Source organism: Saccopteryx leptura, chromosome 6 (assembly GCF_036850995.1).
Source record: "Saccopteryx leptura isolate mSacLep1 chromosome 6, mSacLep1_pri_phased_curated, whole genome shotgun sequence".
Taxonomy (NCBI): domain Eukaryota; kingdom Metazoa; phylum Chordata; class Mammalia; order Chiroptera; family Emballonuridae; genus Saccopteryx; species Saccopteryx leptura.
The window spans coordinates 194,813,272-194,831,918 of record NC_089508.1 but is presented as its reverse complement, the minus strand read 5'-3'; the positions used below and the strand labels follow the sequence as shown (position 1 = coordinate 194,831,918).

Below are 18,647 nucleotides of genomic sequence, written 5' to 3'. Positions count from 1 at the left end.
TTGAGCCCAAAGGTCACTGGCTTGAACCCAAAGGTCACTGTGTTTGGGCTTAAGCCCCCCAGTCAAGTCACATATGAGAAACAATCAATGAGCAACTAAAGTGACACAACTACAAGTTTATGCTTCTCATTTGTCTCCCTCCTGTCTACCTGTCTTTCTCTCTCTCTCTCTAAAAGAAACAAGAAAAGAAAACTAGCAGGTGGAAAAGCCACATCAGCCCCTGGGAGCCAGACATCAACCCAAGGGCATCTGCAAGAAAGGGCAGGACCAGCAACTCAGCACAGTGAGTGACACCCGCCAGCCCCTGGGGCTCCCTCAGCGGACGAGGGGGCCACCACATTCATTCACCAGTCCAACCCAGGGCCCATTCGAATGAGGACACTGCTGCCTCGTGTCCTCCTGGGAGGCTGACAGGCCGACAGAGGCCCGGGTCCCCCACTCCTCTGACCTGTACGGTTTACTCCGTTACAACAGGGACTACCGGCCTGGGAACCAAACAGAGTGAAGGTACTAAAAACATGCTTAACAATGAACACATCCTTCGAGAAGTCCTCCTGAGCTCAGGAAAGGCAGATGGTGCCAGCCACCGCAGGGGTGCCAGGGTCAGACAAGGGCTGTGGAGAAGCCAGGCCGTGCACACGGTGACCCCAGAGAGTGGCGCACGCAGGAGCCAGGGCACCACGTAAGAGCACGCAGGGGGAGAGAGGACAAGTTATGACTCTAGACTGAGCACAGGGCGGGCCTCTCTGGGGGTGAAAAGAGAGACCACCGTGGTCCTACATCCCAACTGGCCACGGCCCTTCCCACGCTGGACCCGCTCGGCACCCTCTTTGTAACCCGTGTCTAAGGGTCTCCCGCTGCCCTTCGCTGGACAGTGCAGAACTCGCCCTCCCCGGGACACCCCACACCTGCCTGCAGAACACTAGCCCCCGAGCACAGGCGGAGGGGACGCCCCCAACAGCCAATCCCGGCCCCTCTGCCAGCGTCCGCGTCAGAAGGCAGACGCAGACACAGCCTCAGCGAGCCCCCCAGCGCCGCCACGGCAGCTGGGACCCGGGCCTGCTTCTGCTTCTGCTTCTGCAGCTCCACGCGGGGGCCGGACACCCGGGATGACACCCTCCTCCCGGGCAGTGGGCCCTCATCCTCCTCGCAGCCCGGCAAAGGGACGGGAAAGGTCGGAAGAGCCCAATCCCACCGACTTCCTGCTGAGGAAGCACCGACCTCTGGGCTAATCCTAAGATCTATGCAACCTTCAACCGATGGGGGTGGTAAGACGCCCTGCTCATCTGCTCTGGTTCAAAGGCTCTCAGACACTAAGAGACAGTGCCCACCCACAGACACGCAAATCCAGAGGCAACCACCTGTATCTTCTGTTGGGGGACACACAGTTATTTCCAGAAAATACCACCCCCCAGGACAGGTCAGAGGACAGTGGAACTAGAACACTCAGCAATGACTGGTGACACAGCAGGTGGCACGAAGTCCCAGACAGAGACAGCAGTGACTGCTGTCCTGACGGCCACACTCCGAGAGGTCACTCCAAATAAAATCATTCTAGAGAAGCAAAAAGGCTGCATGCGTGAAGCTATCTGCTACCTACGTGTTTGTGCATCACGGTGTGTGTGCACAAGAACACCAGAGCATTTGAAAATAGCAAAAATGGTTTCATCAACCATTAAAAAACATGATTAGAAGATTTAAAAAGTGTTCAACCTATGCACTGAAGACCACAGGATGGGAAATTGGCACCTTCACCAGGACGACAGCGGTGGAAAGAATGGAAAGAAAGGAAGGCGGAGGACTCACAGCCCAGAGCAGGTGCCCGGCGGCCCTCACCTCGCGGTGGAAAGAAAGGAAGGCGGAGGACTCACAGCCCAGAGCAGGTGCCCGGCGGCCCTCACCTCGCTGGCAGCAGCCAAACTGTCCTCCTTCTCCCGCAGCCTGCGGTGGGCGGCGTCCAGGCTCTGCTGACAGGCCCTGCTGCGCTCCGAGTGCTCCTTGACCTTCTCCTCCGCCTCCGCCTCCCGCTCCTGCAGCTGCCGGATGCGCGCCACCAGCTCCTGGTTGCGGTCGACCTCGCGCTGCCCAGAGGAAGGACCTGTGAGCACGGTCGGAGCAGGGGACCCCGCCGTCCTCCCTCAGACCCAGACCCAGGCCCAGGGAAGGTCCTCCAAGGCCAGTACAAAGCCCGCAGTGCAGGGCTCTGGCCCAGGGACCCTCTGGAGGCACTCAGACGCATCGCCACCCGGCATCAGCCGGCACCGCCACCTGCAGGGAGGAAACCCCCAGCTCACTCTCGACCTGGGGAAGAAGCGTCCACCTCTGGCAGCACCAGAGGCTTTTATCTGACTGCACAAAGGTGGCCATTGCAACAAGCTGGCATGCCCGCACAGGGCGAGGACACGCGGCCTGCAGACAGGAACAGCCGACCGGGGCCTCTTCCGCCAGGACAGCCCCTTATCTCCTGCAAACCTGCAGAGCCATCCTGGACCCAACCCTCGGGCGGCCTGGCCTGTGCTGGTGAGGGGGGCCCAGGACTGAGGCTCCTGCTCTGAATACACTGACTCGACCTGAGGTGGGACCAGAAAGTAGGAGCCAGAGTCTCGGGGCAAAGGCGGAGAACCCTGGTTACGTGGAACCAGACCCTGCTGACCTCTGACCTCGGACAGAAAGCTGGGCCGCAGAAGCTCCCTCTCAAGACCGCCAGGTGCTCCCAGGGCCGCCTCACTCAGAGTAGGGTTGCACCAGGACCCCACCCGGCGCCGAGGGGGCCCTGCAGCAGAGGAACCCTCCACAGGGTGGGAGCGAGGGTCCAGGAGCACAGGGTGCAGTGTGCACCTCCCCGGGCAGGGCGTGGCATCTCCGCTGGAGCTGCCGGTCCTGAGCACACACAGGCCACCCAGCCAGGCCCTCAGACACCAACCTCTCACCATCTCAGAGCTCTTTCCAGGGGGCTGAGACTGCCGCCCACTCGGCGTCCCCACTCACTGCCAAACTGACAGCCCTGAGAAACCACTGCACAAGCCCCAGAAGCAAAGGGACAACTTACAAACCATGACTCGTGGTCCGGGCCACCCTCAACCCTGTCTACGGCAGGGAGCCACGCTCAGCGAGGGGCCCCAGGATTAAGCTCCGTCAGCCCTGACTCTTGGATTTCCCCAAGAAAGACGTTCAGTGACCCTGCAGCCATCCCTCACACTTTCCAAGGTTTTCTGACCACCTCTAAGGTGCCACAGTCTGTGCTGGACATGGAGATCAGGGCAGTGAGGACACGGGAGTCCTGTCCTCACAGGGCCCATGGCCCAGAGGAACTCCATCAGCTCCACACCCCATGCCTCCACCTGAGAGCCAGGCAGTGCCACCAACCCCACAGCTCCCACAGTCCAGTGGCCCCTGTGCCCCCTCCCATGCCCTTCTAAGGGCACTCCAGTACTGGCAGGACTCCCCAGGCCTCTCCCTCTCGGTTCCCGTCAGTTCAGTGTCCCTCCTTCAAGGTCAGCCCAGGACACCAAGCCCCGTCTCACAGAGAAACACCAACCACTCCAGTCAGCACCAGGGCCAGCGCCAAGGTACCCCCTCCAACGGGCACATCTCTGGGCCACTGAGCCCACATGACACACCACAGCACATCTCTGGGCCACTGAGCCCACATGACACACCACAGCCAGGAGCCTGCCCACCAGGTTCAAACACATCCCAACAGCAGCACACCCTCGCAGAGCCCAGCTACGTGTGCAAGGACGAGGGAAGCCTGTGAAGGTGCCACGTCAGGTCACAGGCCAGACCGCCACCGCGAGGACTGCCGGAGGTCAGGCCACAACCCAGACCGCCACCACGAGGACTGCCGGGGCAGGAGGCTCTGCCCGCACCCGGGCAGTGTGCCTGCAGCTCGTCAGCGCCCACAGCACACCTGCAAAGTGCTGCCACAGCAAGGAAGCTCCTAGTGACCCTAGTCCTCTGGGTGAGAGGGGCTCTCCCAGCACGGTGGGCCAGCCAGGGGCGACCTGAAGCAGCCCCGAGACCGGGCTCCTGGCTCTGAGGGCCCATAAACAAACTGAGCAAACTCGGCCTGGACCCAAGACCCCTATGTAGCCTGGTGACTCTCCGAGCCTGTCACCCCTGTACCACCTGGTGTTTCTGCCAGGTCTGCACCCCAGTCCTTCCAGAGGGGGAGACCCCAGAGGCCTGGCCCTGCTGCCCTCCTCCATGAGGTGGGGCCCAGCTGAGCCCCGGGGCCCAGGGAGGCAGGCCCAGCAGCCCGGGGGGGGGGGGGGGTCTAGGAAGACAGGCCCAGCAGCCCGGCTCCGCTCTCCCACGGCCCCGGGGCTGGGCGCTCGCACCCACCTCGTAGCTCCGGGCACTGGTGCTGGCCGCCCGCACCCACCTCGTAGCTCCGGGCACTGGTGCTGGCCGCCCGCACCCACCTCGTAGCTCCGGGCACTGGGGCTGGCCGCCCGCACCCACCTCGTAGCTCCGGGCACTGGGGCTGGCCGCCCGCACCCACCTCGTAGCTCCGGGCACTGGGGCTGGCCGCCCGCACCCACCTCGTAGCTCCGGGCACTGGTGCTGGCCGCCCGCACCCACCTCGTAGCTCTGGGCACTGGTGCTGGCCGCCCGCACCCACCTCGTAGCTCCGGGCACTGGTGCTGGCCGCCCGCACCCACCTCGTAGCTCCGGGCACTGGTGCTGGCCGCCCGCACCCACCTCGTAGCTCCGGGCACTGGTGCTGGCCGCCCGCACCCACCTCGTAGCTCCGGGCACTGGTGCTGGCCGCCCGCACCCACCTCGTAGCTCCGGGCACTGGTGCTGGCCGCCCGCACCCACCTCGTAGCTCCGGGCACTGGTGCTGGCCGCCCGCACCCACCTCGTAGCTCCGGGCACTGGTGCTGGCCGCCCGCACCCACCTCGTAGCTCCGGGCACTGGTGCTGGCCGCCCGCACCCACCTCGTAGCTCCGGGCACTGGTGCTGGCCGCCCGCACCCACCTCGTAGCTCCGGGCACTGGGGCTGGCCGCCCGCACCCACCTCGTAGCTCCGGGCACTGGTGCTGGCCGCCCGCACCCACCTCGTAGCTCCGGGCACTGGGGCTGGCCGCCCGCACCCACCTCGTAGCTCCGGGCACTGGTGCTGGCCGCCCGCACCCACCTCGTAGCTCCGGGCACTGGGGCTGGCCGCCCGCACCCACCTCGTAGCTCCGGGCACTGGGGCTGGCCGCCCGCACCCACCTCGTAGCTCCGGGCACTGGTGCTGGCCGCCCGCACCCACCTCGTAGCTCCGGGCACTGGGGCTGGCCGCCCGCACCCACCTCGTAGCTCCGGGCACTGGTGCTGGCCGCCCGCACCCACCTCGTAGCTCCGGGCACTGGTGCTGGCCGCCCGCACCCACCTCGTAGCTCCGGGCACTGGTGCTGGCCGCCCGCACCCACCTCGTAGCTCCGGGCACTGGTGCTGGCCGCCCGCACCCACCTCGTAGCTCCGGGCACTGGGGCTGGCCGCCCACACCCACCTCGTAGCTCCGGGCACTGGTGCTGGCCGCCCGCACCCACCTCGTAGCTCCGGGCACTGGGGCTGGCCGCCCGCACCCACCTCGTAGCTCCGGGCACTGGTGCTGGCCGCCCGCACCCACCTCGTAGCTCCGGGCACTGGTGCTGGCCACCCGCACCCACCTCGTAGCTCCGGGCACTGGAGCTGGCCGCCCGCACCCACCTCGTAGCTCCGGGCACTGGTGCTGGCCGCCCGCTCCAGCTCCACGCGAGCCCTCTTGTGACTCAGCTGCAGCTGCATCTTCTCCCGCTCCACCTGGAGGACCTGGGACTTGGACCGGATCTGCTCCGCCCGCTCCTCCAGCTGTCATGCCCAAAGGAGAGACTGCGTCACACACACGCTCACCCCGGGGCACCCGCTCCCAGCAAGGCCCACGCTCAGCCCCAGGGAAGAAGGACGAAGCTGGGTCCCTAGCTGGGCTGAGTGAGACGGGGGGGCCTATAAAATTCTAAACTCTACAGTCCTCACAGATAGGCCACAAGATCCCAAGTATTTGCATCGATAAAATTATACCTTTGGCCCTGCCCAGGGGCTCAGTGGACAGAGTGTCAGCCCAGCATATGGACGTCCCGGGTTCAATCCCCAGTCAGGGACCACAGGAGAAGCGACCACTTGCTTCTCTCCCCCCTCCCTCTCCCCCGTCACTCCCAGTTCCCCACCCACAGCCAGTGGCTCAATGGGTTTGAGCCTGGCCCCAGGCACTGAGGATAGCTCAGGTGATTTGAGCATTGGCCCCAGACAGTGGTTGCCGGGTAGATCCTAATTGGGGCACATGCAGGAATCTGTCTCACTATCTCACCTCCTCTCACTTAAAAAAACAACTTTTTTCAACTAGTAGGCAAGGACCACACACACACACACACATTACCACCACCATTCTATAAAAAAGTGTTATAACACCAACAACAAAACTAAAAAACCTAACTTCAGAATAAAGAACAATCCTTGCCAAAACAGGGCAGTAAGCAACTCAGTCCACTAACAATTACACAGCAAAGGGACGCACAGGAGCCTCACTGGGCCTCCCAGAGAATAGGAAGCCACGTCTGACACAGGGCAGGACCACCAAGTGGCTCCAGCAGCATATGCAGGTCAACAGGGGAGGAAGAGCCCCAGCAGAGAGGTCAGGGATCACCTGACACAGCGGTCAGTGCAGAGCGGCAGGGGCTGGGGCGAGCCTGCCGACACACACCCCTCCTTGTGTGGACCCAGTGATCCCTGCTTCAGCTGAGACTGACCCCGCAACTCTTTGAAGCTGAAGTCCTTCAGGAGACCTGACCCCTCTACAACTGTGTCCACAGTGACCACTGCCAAGAACTTGAGACAAAGGGAAATAACATTATAACCAGAGTCAAACTGGCAGACTGAAGCCAAGGTCTGTAAGTGGCCTTCCACAGTCTGGGACCACTACATACCCAGTCCTTCACTCACTGCCCCGGCTTTCCTGCACTGACCTCGAACCTGTGCTCGCAGCACGGCCTCCCGCGGTTAGACCCTCCAGGAGCCAGCAGCTGGCGGGACAGGCGGGGTCACGCTCCCAGGCAGCTGGAGTCTTCCTCAACTAGGGGAATAAACTTGCTTTCCAACGCTCTCCCTGGAGTCTGTGAGCTCGTCGGCGTGAGCACAGGCTGAGCCCCAGGCCCGCTCTGCTGCTGATAAAGCAGGCTTTTCAGCCAGGACAGCTCAGGGACAGACCACGGCTTCCAGCTCTCTTCCCGTAAGTGGGAATGCCCACCTCAGAGATCTGGAGGCAGCAGCTGGCTCCCAGGCTGAGCAAACACCGACCTGCCTCAACTACAGCACGTCCTCACCTGACCCCAGCCAGAGCTTCTAGGACTTGGAGCAACACAACTTGTAAGGAGGCCAGTTCTACCACAGGCTAACCGATATACACACGAGGTAAGTCCCTATGGCACCTCACAACATGAGAATGACACGCTGACGTGCGGTGTGTAGAAGCTGACCCAGCCCCGTCTGAGGACGAAGCGGCCCTCGCCCAGAGCCCTCTCCCGCCCCAGGCTCACCTGCATGCTCTGCTGGTACTGCGTCTGCAGAGGACACTTGGCAGAGGCGGACACGTCCAGCCCGGCTCCTCCCTCCACTCTCTGAGAAATGAAGTTGTTCAAAGACCTCAGGGAGGACAGGACGGTGGTGTTTTCCCCCAAGTCTTCCATGGCCATGTCTCTCTGGAGGAAGACAGGAAGTGGTCACAGGGAGCCATTCCACACAACCTCAATCTGCCCGCTGCCCAGAGGGACTCCAGCAGCCTCTACTGCGCTCAGAGCCCTTAAAACATTCCAGGGTCCATACCACGTTCTTTGGGGTTCATGGGAGCCCAGACTGCCTATTTACCAGAGGAGAAGGTGAGGCATAAAAAGCACCATGCAGGCCCTGGCCGGATGGCTCAGCGGTAGAGCGTCGGCCTGGAGTGCGGGGGACCCGGGTTCAATTCCCGGCCAGGGCACATAGGAGAAGCGCCCATTTGCTTCTCCACCCCCCCTCTTCCTCTCTGTCTCTCTCTTCCCCTCCCGCAGCCGAGGCTCCATTGGAGCAAAGATGGCCCGGGCGCTGGGGATGGCTCCTTGGCCTCTGCCTCAGGCGCTAGAGTGACTCTGGTCGCAACAGAGCGACGTCGCCCCTGATGGGCGTGCCGGGTGGATCCCCGTCGGGCGCATGCGGGAGTCTGTCTGACTGTCTCTCCTCGTTTCCAGCTTCAGAAAAATACAAAAAAACAAAAAAAGCACCATGCCGTTTGTTGACTGTCAGAGTGATGACCTGCACATGAGCAGGACAGACAGACAGCCCCAGGAGGAGGTGCTGAGCCATCAGTGATGACCTGCACATGAGCAGGACAGACAGACAGCCCCAGGAGGAGGTGCTGAGCCGTCAGATGGCATATGTACCACGTCAGCACGCACAGACAGCCCAGCTCTGGGCATCAGTAACAAAGCGCACAGCAGTGGCAGTAAGGATGATGACGTCACAGCCATGCTAATTTCTTAACAACGACACCAATAAATCACTACTATTTTCAACCAAGCAAGTACCAAAAGGCAAGATATTTGACATTTTCTGGGCCCCAAGACTCCTTGAGCCTTAGTTTCTAAGATCAAGGAACCCCTCTGTGAAAACGGTCATGAAGAGTACAATGTCCCTCAGAAGTCTTCAAGTGGCAGATGGTACAACTGTTACCAAAGAGACTATCATTCTGCATGTGCTCTCATAAGGCATCTCAGAGAGGGACAGACCTGAGACTGGAACCTGGGTCTGTCTGCCGGGCTCTACAGGTCGAGTGCGCTCCACAGACCCGTGCTCGAAGGCTGGGGACAAGCAGCAGCAAAGAACTCGCACCCCAAACCCATGCTCATTCTGGCCTCACACCAGCCTGGCTGCCAGCCCTGCTGAGTCCCAGGTACCGTTAACAGCCAGAAGGTGTGAATTCCTACATGCGGTTCCCACATGTGACAGCTGTGTTCCCCTTAGGAAAACTGGCTGTGGGACAGATTTCCCCTAAGAGTTAGATTGAAAATACCTCCCCCTCACCCCCCCCCCAAAAAAACCCCAGAAAGTGAGAAATCTTTGATTCTGAGTTTCCCACTTAACAAAAGCCTTGGCCATGGTCATGCTGAGCCCTATCTCCCTCCCTCAGGCCATCACTCCGAACTCTCTAACTCTCCTTCGTATAGTAAGTGACAGGGGCTGGGAAGAGAGAACAGAACCGGCTCTCCAAGTGCTGTGAGCCTTGCAGAGACCGGCCTGCACGGAGGAAGGCAACAGAGCTAAAAACCTCCGTTTGCCAAGATGAGACCAGGGCCATACTGTCCATCCCAGGACAGGAATTTCAGCCAATCGATCCTCTTCTTAAGGCGCCATTCCCCCCCCCCAGCCCCGTGAGAACTGAAGCGTGCCACCCACTAGCACGGAACGGAGGCATTCTGGAACTAAGCCGCTCCACCAGGCCCGCGACGAGGCGGCAGCTCAAACTCTATCCTCTTCATCCAACAGACGCAGATCTTCCAGCAGCCCAACCACTCAATCTCGACAGCTGTCCAGGGAACCCCTGAGCTGGGAGTCCGTCCACGGCACACGGCCTCTCAACCAACCGCCCTTCGGGTCCTCCGTCAAAGGAAGACGGCAAAAACCGCAAGACACGGCAAGAACACCACCGGCAACAGCAGCTCACACAGGGTTTTGCCGCCTTCTCTAAAAGCACCCTGGGCATGAAGCGCGAGTTCCCACCCTGCCAGCGAGCAGCCATGTGACTCTCTCCGGGCAAGTGGCTTCCCGTCTTCCCGCCAGTAGGGAGTAGTAGCAACTCCTGCTTTTCCCACTGAGGCAGTGCAGGTGACATCGCTCCACACACCCTGGGGCGGGGGGGGGGGGGGGTACTCCAGGGAAAAGCACCTCTTTCCACCTGGCAGCCCAGCCTAGCGGGAGCCTCCTGAGGACCCCAGGCAGGGAGGAGAACCCCTCCTCCGAGGCCGCCTCCACCACGGGCCTCTCACTGGCTCCAGCATCATGGACGCTGGCCGTGTCCTGCTGTTCCTTCCCCCGGAGGAGGCCTGGGCGGAGGGGTGGGCTGCAGGGGGCTCTGAGAGCAGCTGGGGCTCCCCGGGGCCCAGGCTGAAGACAGCAGGAACCAGAGTGGGTGGCAAGCAGAGACCCTGGCCAAAGTGGGGAGCTGGGATGGAGGATGGGGGTGCGAGAGACAGGGGAGGGAGGGGGGACTGGGACGGGGGGGGGGCCGAGGAGCGGGATAGGTGACAGGTGACAGGGGTATAAAGGAGGGGGACTGGGACAGAGGAGGGGGAGAGTGGGGGACAGCGGAGGGGTGCTGGGGGTCAGGGAAGGGGTGCGTGGGGGACAGCGGAGGGGTGCGTGGGGGACAGCGGAGGGGTGCGTGGGGGACAGCGGAGGGGTGCTGGGGGCAGGGAAGAGGGAGAGTGAGGGACAGCGGAGGGGTGCGTGGGGGACAGAGGAGGGGTGCTGGGGGCAGGGAAGGGGTGCGTGGGGGACAGCGGAGGGGTGCGTGGGGGACAGCGGAGGGGTGCGTGGGGGACAGCGAAGGTGGGGACAGAGGTGAGCGGGCCGCCGAGGGGCCCGCGGGGTCAGAACCCGAGGGCCGGAGAAGGACGGAGGGGGCGGCACCCAGCCCCGGCCTCATCGGGCAGCCCGGCCCCGGCCCCAATCCCCCGATCCCCGGGGCCGCCCGCTCCACAGCCCCCGGCCCGCCCGGCCCTCCCGGCCCGCTCGGCACCCACCCGGGCCCTGAGCCCCACCTCCCCGGTTCTGTCAGACCGCCGCCGCCGCCGCTGCCGCCGCTCAGATCTCCCTCCTCTCCGCCGCCTATCGCGAGACTGCGGCTGCGCTCTCGCGAGACCCGGCGGGTCTGGCCGGAAGCTCCGGTCCGCGCACCGGCCGGTGCTGGAGGTTCCGCCAGCGCTCCCGTACCCGGTACCCGGTATCCGCTTCCCCGCGGGGCCCCGCCGGCTCAAACGTCTGCACGCCGGGCTGTTCTGGTCCTGAAATCTTGCGACTAGTCTTTTCCCTGGGATTCCTGAGGCCCTTCGCTGTCTGCGCGGCCCACTGGGCAATGCAAAACCCTGTGCTGCTGCCAGTGCCCTGTGAGCATCGGGGCGCCCCCTGCCCCGCCCCAGGTCTGTCCCGGAGCAGTGTCCCCTCTCCTCCCAGCGCCACCCACCGGCTAGGGCCCGGGGTCTGCACTGAGCCCCTTCTTGCAGAAAGGAAACACACCTTCTTGTGGCCTCAGACGGGGAGCCTGTGGCGATAGGATGGAGGGATCTCTGCGCTTAACTATTTGCTAGCTCACTGCCACCGAACTCCGGCCTGCAGTTCACTTCAGGCTGCTGGACTGCGCCCTAGGACCCCAAGGAGACCCCTGGGTAATGGGGACACGGCCGTCCTTACAGTCAGTAAACTCTCCTGGAGGAATGAGCACACCTCCAGGACGGGGCCTTGAAGAAACCAGTCGACATTGTTTAAAATAAACTTAAAGGCACGCAAATCCCTTCAGATAATACAATCTGTATATTGTTTTAGCGTCGAGTCCCTGGAAGAGTAAGGAAATAAATGATCACACCAGATGGCTGCGTGCTGTGGCAATTACCTTTATGGTCCCTAGGGAGCCTGGAGCATGACAGCAATGCCTATTTCCAACAAAAACCGAAGCCCGCCTCCCGCCCACCTCAGACTTAAGCAGTTAAGTTCATACCCATGTCTTCTGTGATTGCTCTGGGAATTCTCACTGCTGGGAGGGTGGGTGTACTTCCAGATCATTCACCAGACAGACGGACATGAACCCCCAGATTGAAATTTCACATTTTTCTACATTATACCGTACAGCCCAAATCACAACCGGAGCAGTGGTGGAACCTGTTTCTCTGTAACTCGCTGGGTCCGTAAGAGGACTCTTCAGCTCGGTCTCTGTGCATTTCTGTCCTTCCCTCCTCAGCCTGTCTTCTCATCCTTTCATCTTTGTCTCTCTTTCTCACGATAAACTTCCTTTTCACAAATCATGTGATAGACCGTATTTTTATCATGGCCACGAATATAGTTTTGTCCTCTTTTTGATTTAAGAAAGGGTCCCAGCCTGACCATGCGGTGGCGCAGTGGATAGAGCGTCAGACTGGGATGCCGAGGACCCAGATTCGAGACCCCGAGGTCGCCAGCTTGAACGTGGGCTCATCTGGTTTGAGCAAAAGCTCACCAACTTGGACCCAAGGTTGCTGGCTCGAGCAAGGGGTTACTCGGTCTACTGAAGGCCCACAGTCAAGGCACATATGAGAAAGCAATCAATGAACAACTAAGGTGTCACAATGCGCAACGAAAAACTAATGATTGATGCTTCTCATCTCTCCATTCCTGTCTGTCCCTGTCTATCCCTCTCTCTGTCTCTGTTAAAAATAAATTAATTAAAAAAAAAAAAAGGGTCCCAGGCCCTGGCCAGTTGGCTCAGTGGTAGAGCGTCAGCCTGGTGTGCAGAAGTCCCGGGTTCGATTCCCAGCCAGGGCACACAGGAGGAGCGCCCATCTGCTTCTCCACCCTTCCCCCTCTCCTTCCTCTCTGTCTCTCTCTTCCCCTCCCACAGCCAAGGCTCTATTGGAGCAAAGATGGCCCGGGCGCTGAGGATGGCTCTGTGGCCTCTGCCTCAGGCGCTAGAATGGCTCTGGTTGCAACAGAGCGATGCCCCAGATGGGCAGAGCATCGCCCCCTGGTGGGCATGCCAGGTGGATCCCGGTCGGGCGCATGTGGGAGTCGAACTGCCTCCCCGTTTCCAACTTCAGAAAAATACAAAAAAAAAAAAAAAGAGAAAAGAAAAGGTCCCCATGCCCTGGCTGGGTAGCTTGGTTGATTAGAGCATCGTCTGGAAGCACAGAGGTCACCAGTTCAATTCCCCGTCGGGGAACATACAGGAACAGATCGATGTTCCTGTCTCTTTCTTGCTTCCTCTCTCTATAATCAATAACATAAACATTTGAAAAAGAAAAAGTGCTGCCCACTGCATCCCAGGTCAAGCCTTCTCCACCTCAGGAGAGCACAGGCTCCATTTAAAGTGAGAAGGGCCAGAAAAGGCAGAAGCAAGCTCAGTCCTTCACAGACCCTTTCGCTCCGTGGTACCGGGTGGCCAAGAAGTACACCTCCGATGACTCTTTCCTGCTGGCTGCAGGTTTCAGGGTCCTAGTGTTCTGGAACTCCTCTGTCAGTCTCTTCTGTAACCGACGGCTTTGACTTCCAGCCCAGATTTTACAAAGGAATGTTCCCCCAGGGTGCAGGACCTTTGGAGCCATGTCCAGAAGGGACAAGCACAGGCCAAGGAGCCTGTCGTGATCCAGGCCCCGGATCCCTGTGGCGTTGGGTGCCATGTCGCTCAGAATCACATCTGCTGTACCGCCAGGAAGCAGTTCCTGGATTCTTTGGAAGGTTTTTGGCTCAGTCATATTTGCAGGGCACAAAAACGTTGCTCCTTCCAGAGGTGATATGTGAAGAAGATCTACCCCAAGCACAAAGCCAACAGGACTGCTGGGATCTAAGGAAGAAAAGGTGAGTTCATGATTTGTTTATACCCTGACTGTTTCCAAAAAAGTTCATGCAACAAAGTAATGAAATAGAGTCAGGACCAAGGAATAGAGCTAATGTGGAAACAGGCAGACACAGGCCTTTCCGCACGATCTATACATCCCACAAGAACACACTGGAGGCCCTGGCCGGTTGGCTCAGTGGTAGAGCGTCGGCCTGGCGTGCAAGGGGTCCCGGGTTCGATTCCCGGCCGGGGCACACAGGAGAAGCGCCCATCTGCTTCTCCGCCCCTCCCCCTCTCCGTCTCTCTCGTCCCCTCCCGCAGCCAAGGCTCCATTGGAGCAAAGATGGCCCGGGCGCTGGGGAGGGCTCCTTGGCCTCTGCCCCAGACGCTAGAGTGGCTCTGGTCGCAACAGAGCAACGCCCTGGAGGGGCAGAGCATCGCCCCCTGGTGGGCATGCCGGGTGGATCCCGGTCGGGCGCATGCGGAAGTCTGTCTGACTGTCTCTCCCCGTTTCCAGCTTCGGAAAAATACAAAAAAAAAAAAAAAGAACACACTGGGGAGTGGTGGTCCTTCCCTCTCCACCCTCTGGAAACCGAGGCCCAGAGAGGCTCAGTGACTGTCCCAGAGTAAAAGGCAGACCCGAAACGCATCTCTGGCTCTGATGTCATTTCGTTTGATGGCCCACATCTCTGAAGGCTCTCTTGATAAACGGAAATAGAAAATGATACTTTAGTATATCAAGTGCCTCTGGATTAAATCAACAAATCCGTTCTGCAGCCTCACCCAAATTCTCTCCATCAGAAACAAGCCAAGATCTGTGGGAAAAGGACAGATGCAAAATGAGGAGGTCCAAACTGGTGGCTTGCCCGTATCTGAGAGCCACCAGCTGTGAGATAAAAACATGTCATTATCCCAGGTTACCTAAGGCAAGACCGTCTGTCTGCACACTGCTGTCCCCAGCTTCCTCCCCCCACACACCTCCCTCGGGCTGCACTCATACGCAAAAGGGGGGAAGTTTACTTCCTGACCTCACGACGACCCATATATGTTACGCATTATCCAATAAAAATTTGGTGTTATCCTGGAGGACAGGTGTGATTGGCTCCAGCCACCCGCAACCGTGAACATGAGTCGTAGGAAATGAATGGATTGTAATACATGAGAATGTCTTATATTTTTAACATTATTTTTTTATTAAAGATTTGTCTGCGAGCCAGATGCAGCTATCAAAAGAGCCACATCTGGCTTGTTCCCAACCCCTGTTCTAGTTCGATCTGTTGAACTAAAAGATGTGGGGGGTTTTTGTTTCTTTTGGTATTTTTTCTGTATTTTTCCAAAGTGAGAAGCAGGGAGGCAGAGAAACAGACTCCCGCATGCGCCCAACCAGGATCCACCCGGCATGCCCTCCAGGGGGTGATGCTCTGCCCATCTGGGGCGTTGCTCTGTCACAACCAGAGCCATTCTAGCACCTGAGGCAAAGGCCATGGAGCCATCCTCAGCGCCCAGGGCCAACTTTACTCCCATGGAGCCTTGGCTGTGGGAGGGGAAGAAAGAGATAGAGAGAGAGGAGAGGAGGAAGGGTAGAGAAGCAGATGGGTGCTTCTCCTGTGTGCTCTTGCTGGGAATCAAACCCAGGACTTCCACACGCCGGGCTGACTCTCTACCACTGAGCCAACAGGCCAGGGCTAAAAGCTATGTTTTTATGCCATGCTCAAGCCCTTGCGGCGCCCCAGATACACGGGGGGGGGGGGGTGAATGAACCAGGCAGGCCCAGCGCTCAATGTTCTCATGAGGGAAACGGGCATACATCTCCCCACTCTAAGGTGCTTGGGAGAAATCTTTGGGAACTGTCCACCCATGTCCTATAACTCCAGTGCATGCGGGACCCTCAGACTACTGTAAGAAATGCACAGCAATTCAGCCAAAAAAAAAAGACAAAGAGGTCCATTAAGGCCCCACGTCAGTGAGAAGACTGTGGGAGAACAGCATTTTGAAAAGAAAGTCATTACACAGCATTACGCGGACAAAAACAAATTCCGGGAGGATGCACACCAAGAAACTCGTGTGCTGGGGTTTGAGGTGATTTTAATTATCACTGTAGCTTCCTACCATGTTTTTCATCCTGAAAACGTCCGTGTCCTATCTTTTATTATTATTACTACTAACAACCAACTCGGAGGTCTCTGCCTGCAGAAAGCGGCTCACCATGCTGTGTCCTCTGCCCTCTAGCTCATGGCATCTCCAGACTCAGGCTGGCCCGGAGAGCTGCACCGGGGGACCCACCTGTGCCTGCAGCGTTGACTCTCTGCACAGCCACCTGGCTCCACGCCCCCGGGGCCGCCCCACAGTCTAAGACCCGGAGGCCCGGCCGCAGGATCCGGTGCTTCCTGTCCATCTCCAGAAGCTTGAAGGCACTTCGACACCGGTAACTCTCCACCTTCGCAGCCTTCACGAACGGGTCCTTCAAGTGCCGCGCCAGCCACAGGTGCTCGGCGCCGGTCCGAGCCTTGTAGTGACTCCCAGCAGTGTGGAACCCGTGCTGCTGAAAGGAGGCACACACCAGCTTCCAGGACCTGCGGAGGGAAAGGGAGCAGGCAGGCTGGCATCACCCTTCCACAAGTCCCAAGCTCGGTGCAGCCTGTGCATTTTTAGAGATGGGGCCCCTAAGGGAGGCAACTTGACAAAAGCCACAGCCCAGAAAGCAGGTGTTATGGACTGGACCGGGACTCCCAAAATTCATACTGAGGTCCTAACCCTCGGTCCCTCAAAATGTGACTGCTCTTTAAAGAGGTAATTAAGCCCTGGCCGGTTGGCTCAGCGGTAGAGCGTCAGCCTGGTGTGCGGGGGATCCGGGTTCGATTCCCAGCCAGGGCACACAGGAGAGGCGCCCATCTGCTTCTCCACCCCTCCCCCTCTCCTTCCTCTCTGTCTCTCTCTTCCCCTCCCGCAGCGAGGCTCCATTGGAGCAAAGATGGCCCGGGCGCTGGGGATGGCTCCTTGGCCTCTGCCCCAGGTGCTAGAGTGGCTCTGGTCGCAACAGAGCGACGCCCCGGAGGGGCAGAGCATCGCCCCCTGGTGGGCGTGCCGGGTGGATCCCGGTCGGGCGCATGCAGGAGTCTGTCTGTCTCTCCCCGTTTCCAGCTTCAGAAAAATACAAAAAAAAAAAGTGTTTTTCCTTTCCTGACGTTTTCTCCTTAAAGAATACTCAGACATTGGCCTGACCTGTGGTGGTGCAGCGGATAAAGCGTCAACCTGGAAATGCTGAGGTTGCCGGTTCAAAACCCTGGGCTTGCCTGATCAAGGCACATATGGGAGTTGATGCTTCCAGCTCCTCCCCCCCTTCTCTCTCTCTCTGTCTCTCCCCTCTCTATAATGAATAAATAAAATCTTTAAAAAAAAAAAAAAAAAAAACCTCAGACATCAGTGAGGGTTACCTGGTTTGTATCAGCCAAGAGAAAGTTAGTGAAAGTAACCAATCAAGTTAGTGAAAGTAACATTCTTTCCCAGCTGGTACAACTATTTGCTACTTAGTTCCCCAGTAAGCAAGTTCAGCAGCTAGCAGTCTAACCCGTCACATTTCTTTTTTTTTTCTTTTTTAACTGTCACTCATGCAGCTCCTACCCCAAAGAATCAAACTCAAGGGCAGGAAAAGGGCTGCAAAGCGTTTAGTTTACGCCTTTTTTGACACCACATTCACTAGTTTCCAAAAGTGAATGGGCAACACAAAGGCGACTGTCACATTTAACAACACTGAAGCAACTTGTGTGAATAGCTGAAGGGCAATTTCCTTCAGGAGCTATCCATACTTGCCCTCATTTAACTCCCAGACCTACAAAATAGGTTCTATACCCATTTTTTTCTGATGAACAAAAAGCTATCATTATCCCCATGGCTCCAGGCCAAAGCTCCTTCAACACCAAAGTAAAATGACAAGACCTGGAGACAATAACTCAGGGATCACAGCCTTCAAATGACATAAGGGGGTCTCATGGGAAGAGGGCAGAGTGGTCCTGGGTGTCAGAACCAGTCTCCGTGGTCGGGGGGAGGGGTGGAGACTGGAGTTACACAAACCTACCCCCCTGATTGGGGGCAGCTGTCTCCTCCAGCCCCATCCACATCCTGGATTCTGCACATCAGCCTCTCCATTCTCAGAAGCCCAGTGCCACAGCCTTCAGACATGCAATGCTCTTCCCAAGCTGCACCTCTCCCTGCAGAGCCACCTCCCCTGTCCCCTCCTCCCCTCCCCCTGCGGGGCCACCTCCCCTGTCCCCTCCTCCCCTCCCCCTGCGGGAACACCTCCCCTGTCCCCTCCTCCCCTGTCCCCTGAGGGGCCACCTCCCCTGTCCCCTCCTCCCCTGTCCCCTCCTCCCTTCCCCTGTCCCCTCCTCCCCTCCCCCTGCGGGGCCACCTCCCCTGTCCCCTCCTCCCCTCCCCCTGCGGGGTCACCTCCCCTGTCCCCTCCTCCCCTGTCCCCTCCTCCCCTCCCCCTGCGGGGTCACCTCCCCTGTCCCCTCCTCCCCTGTCCCCTTCTCCCCTCTCCCTGTGGGGCCACCTCCCCTGTCCCCTCCACCCCTCCCCCTGCGGGAACACCTCCCCTGTCCCCTCCTCCCCTCCCCCTGCGGGAACACCTCCCCTGTCCCCTCCTCCCCTCCCCCTGCGGGAACACCTCCCCTGTCCCCTCCTCCCCTGTCCCCTGCGGGGCCACCTCCCCTGTCCCCTCCTCCCCTCCCCCTGCGGGGCCACCTCCGCTCTCCCTGCAGGGCCTCCTCGGAGCCTCGCCCTCTGCTTGCTTCGTGTTCCGAGTCCTCCAGGCACCTGGCCGGGCAGGCCGAGTCCCGGCCAGGACGGAGGTGGAACCTGCGCCCCTTCGGACGGGGACACCTGGAGAGGGGGGAGGCTAGCTACTCCCGCCTCTCGTGTGCATGCAGCCGCCGCCCCACAAACGCCAGTAAGCGCAGGACCGGGCGCCCCGCGCTGCCTGCAGGTCCCGCGCGCTCACCCCGCCATCGGCGCCGGCCCGCGCGCCGCCGGAAGTCCCGCCCGCTGGCCGCCCGAGGCCACGCC

At 59.7% G+C, this 18,647-nt stretch overlaps 2 protein-coding genes and 1 non-coding gene across 6 annotated transcripts in view; all 3 read right to left on the bottom strand.

The window, feature by feature from the left end:
- The window catches only part of MAD1L1 (mitotic arrest deficient 1 like 1), a 318,931-nt gene extending 307,638 nt beyond the window's left edge, over positions 1 to 11,293 (bottom strand). The window contains exons 1-4 of one of the 3 annotated variants that reach the window (XM_066344271.1): positions 10,822 to 11,293; positions 7,567 to 7,728; positions 5,705 to 5,845; positions 1,902 to 2,081 (exon numbers count right to left, since the gene is read on the bottom strand). In XM_066344271.1, coding sequence (XP_066200368.1) covers positions 1,902 to 2,081; positions 5,705 to 5,845; positions 7,567 to 7,722 — 477 coding nt within the window. In that variant the 5' untranslated portion in view covers positions 7,723 to 7,728; positions 10,822 to 11,293. Of the gene's footprint in view, positions 1 to 1,901; positions 2,082 to 4,344; positions 4,373 to 5,704; positions 5,846 to 7,566; positions 7,729 to 10,821 lie in introns of those variants that run through there. The other 2 variants (XM_066344270.1, XM_066344272.1) reach the window with 2 other exon arrangements.
- Positions 11,294 to 12,742: 1,449 nt separating this feature from the next.
- Positions 12,743 to 18,624, bottom strand: MRM2 (mitochondrial rRNA methyltransferase 2). 2 transcript variants are annotated; one of them, XM_066342361.1, is made up of 3 exons: positions 17,659 to 17,803; positions 15,867 to 16,156; positions 12,743 to 13,589 (listed from the first exon to the last, which is right to left on the bottom strand). In XM_066342361.1, exons 1-3 carry the CDS (start codon positions 17,760 to 17,762, stop codon positions 13,147 to 13,149), a joined length of 837 nt encoding a protein of 278 aa, XP_066198458.1. In that variant the 5' UTR covers positions 17,763 to 17,803; the 3' UTR covers positions 12,743 to 13,146. The 2 variants fall into 2 exon arrangements, with proteins under 2 accessions (XP_066198458.1, XP_066198459.1); XM_066342362.1 differs by lacking the exon at positions 17,659 to 17,803 and adding an exon at positions 18,583 to 18,624 and having other exon boundaries at positions 12,745 to 13,589.
- On the bottom strand, positions 17,181 to 17,314 carry LOC136377926 (small nucleolar RNA SNORA13). Its single transcript, XR_010746529.1, has one exon. It is a non-coding gene; the product is annotated as a small nucleolar RNA SNORA13 (small nucleolar RNA).
- Positions 18,625 to 18,647: the final 23 nt, after the last annotated feature.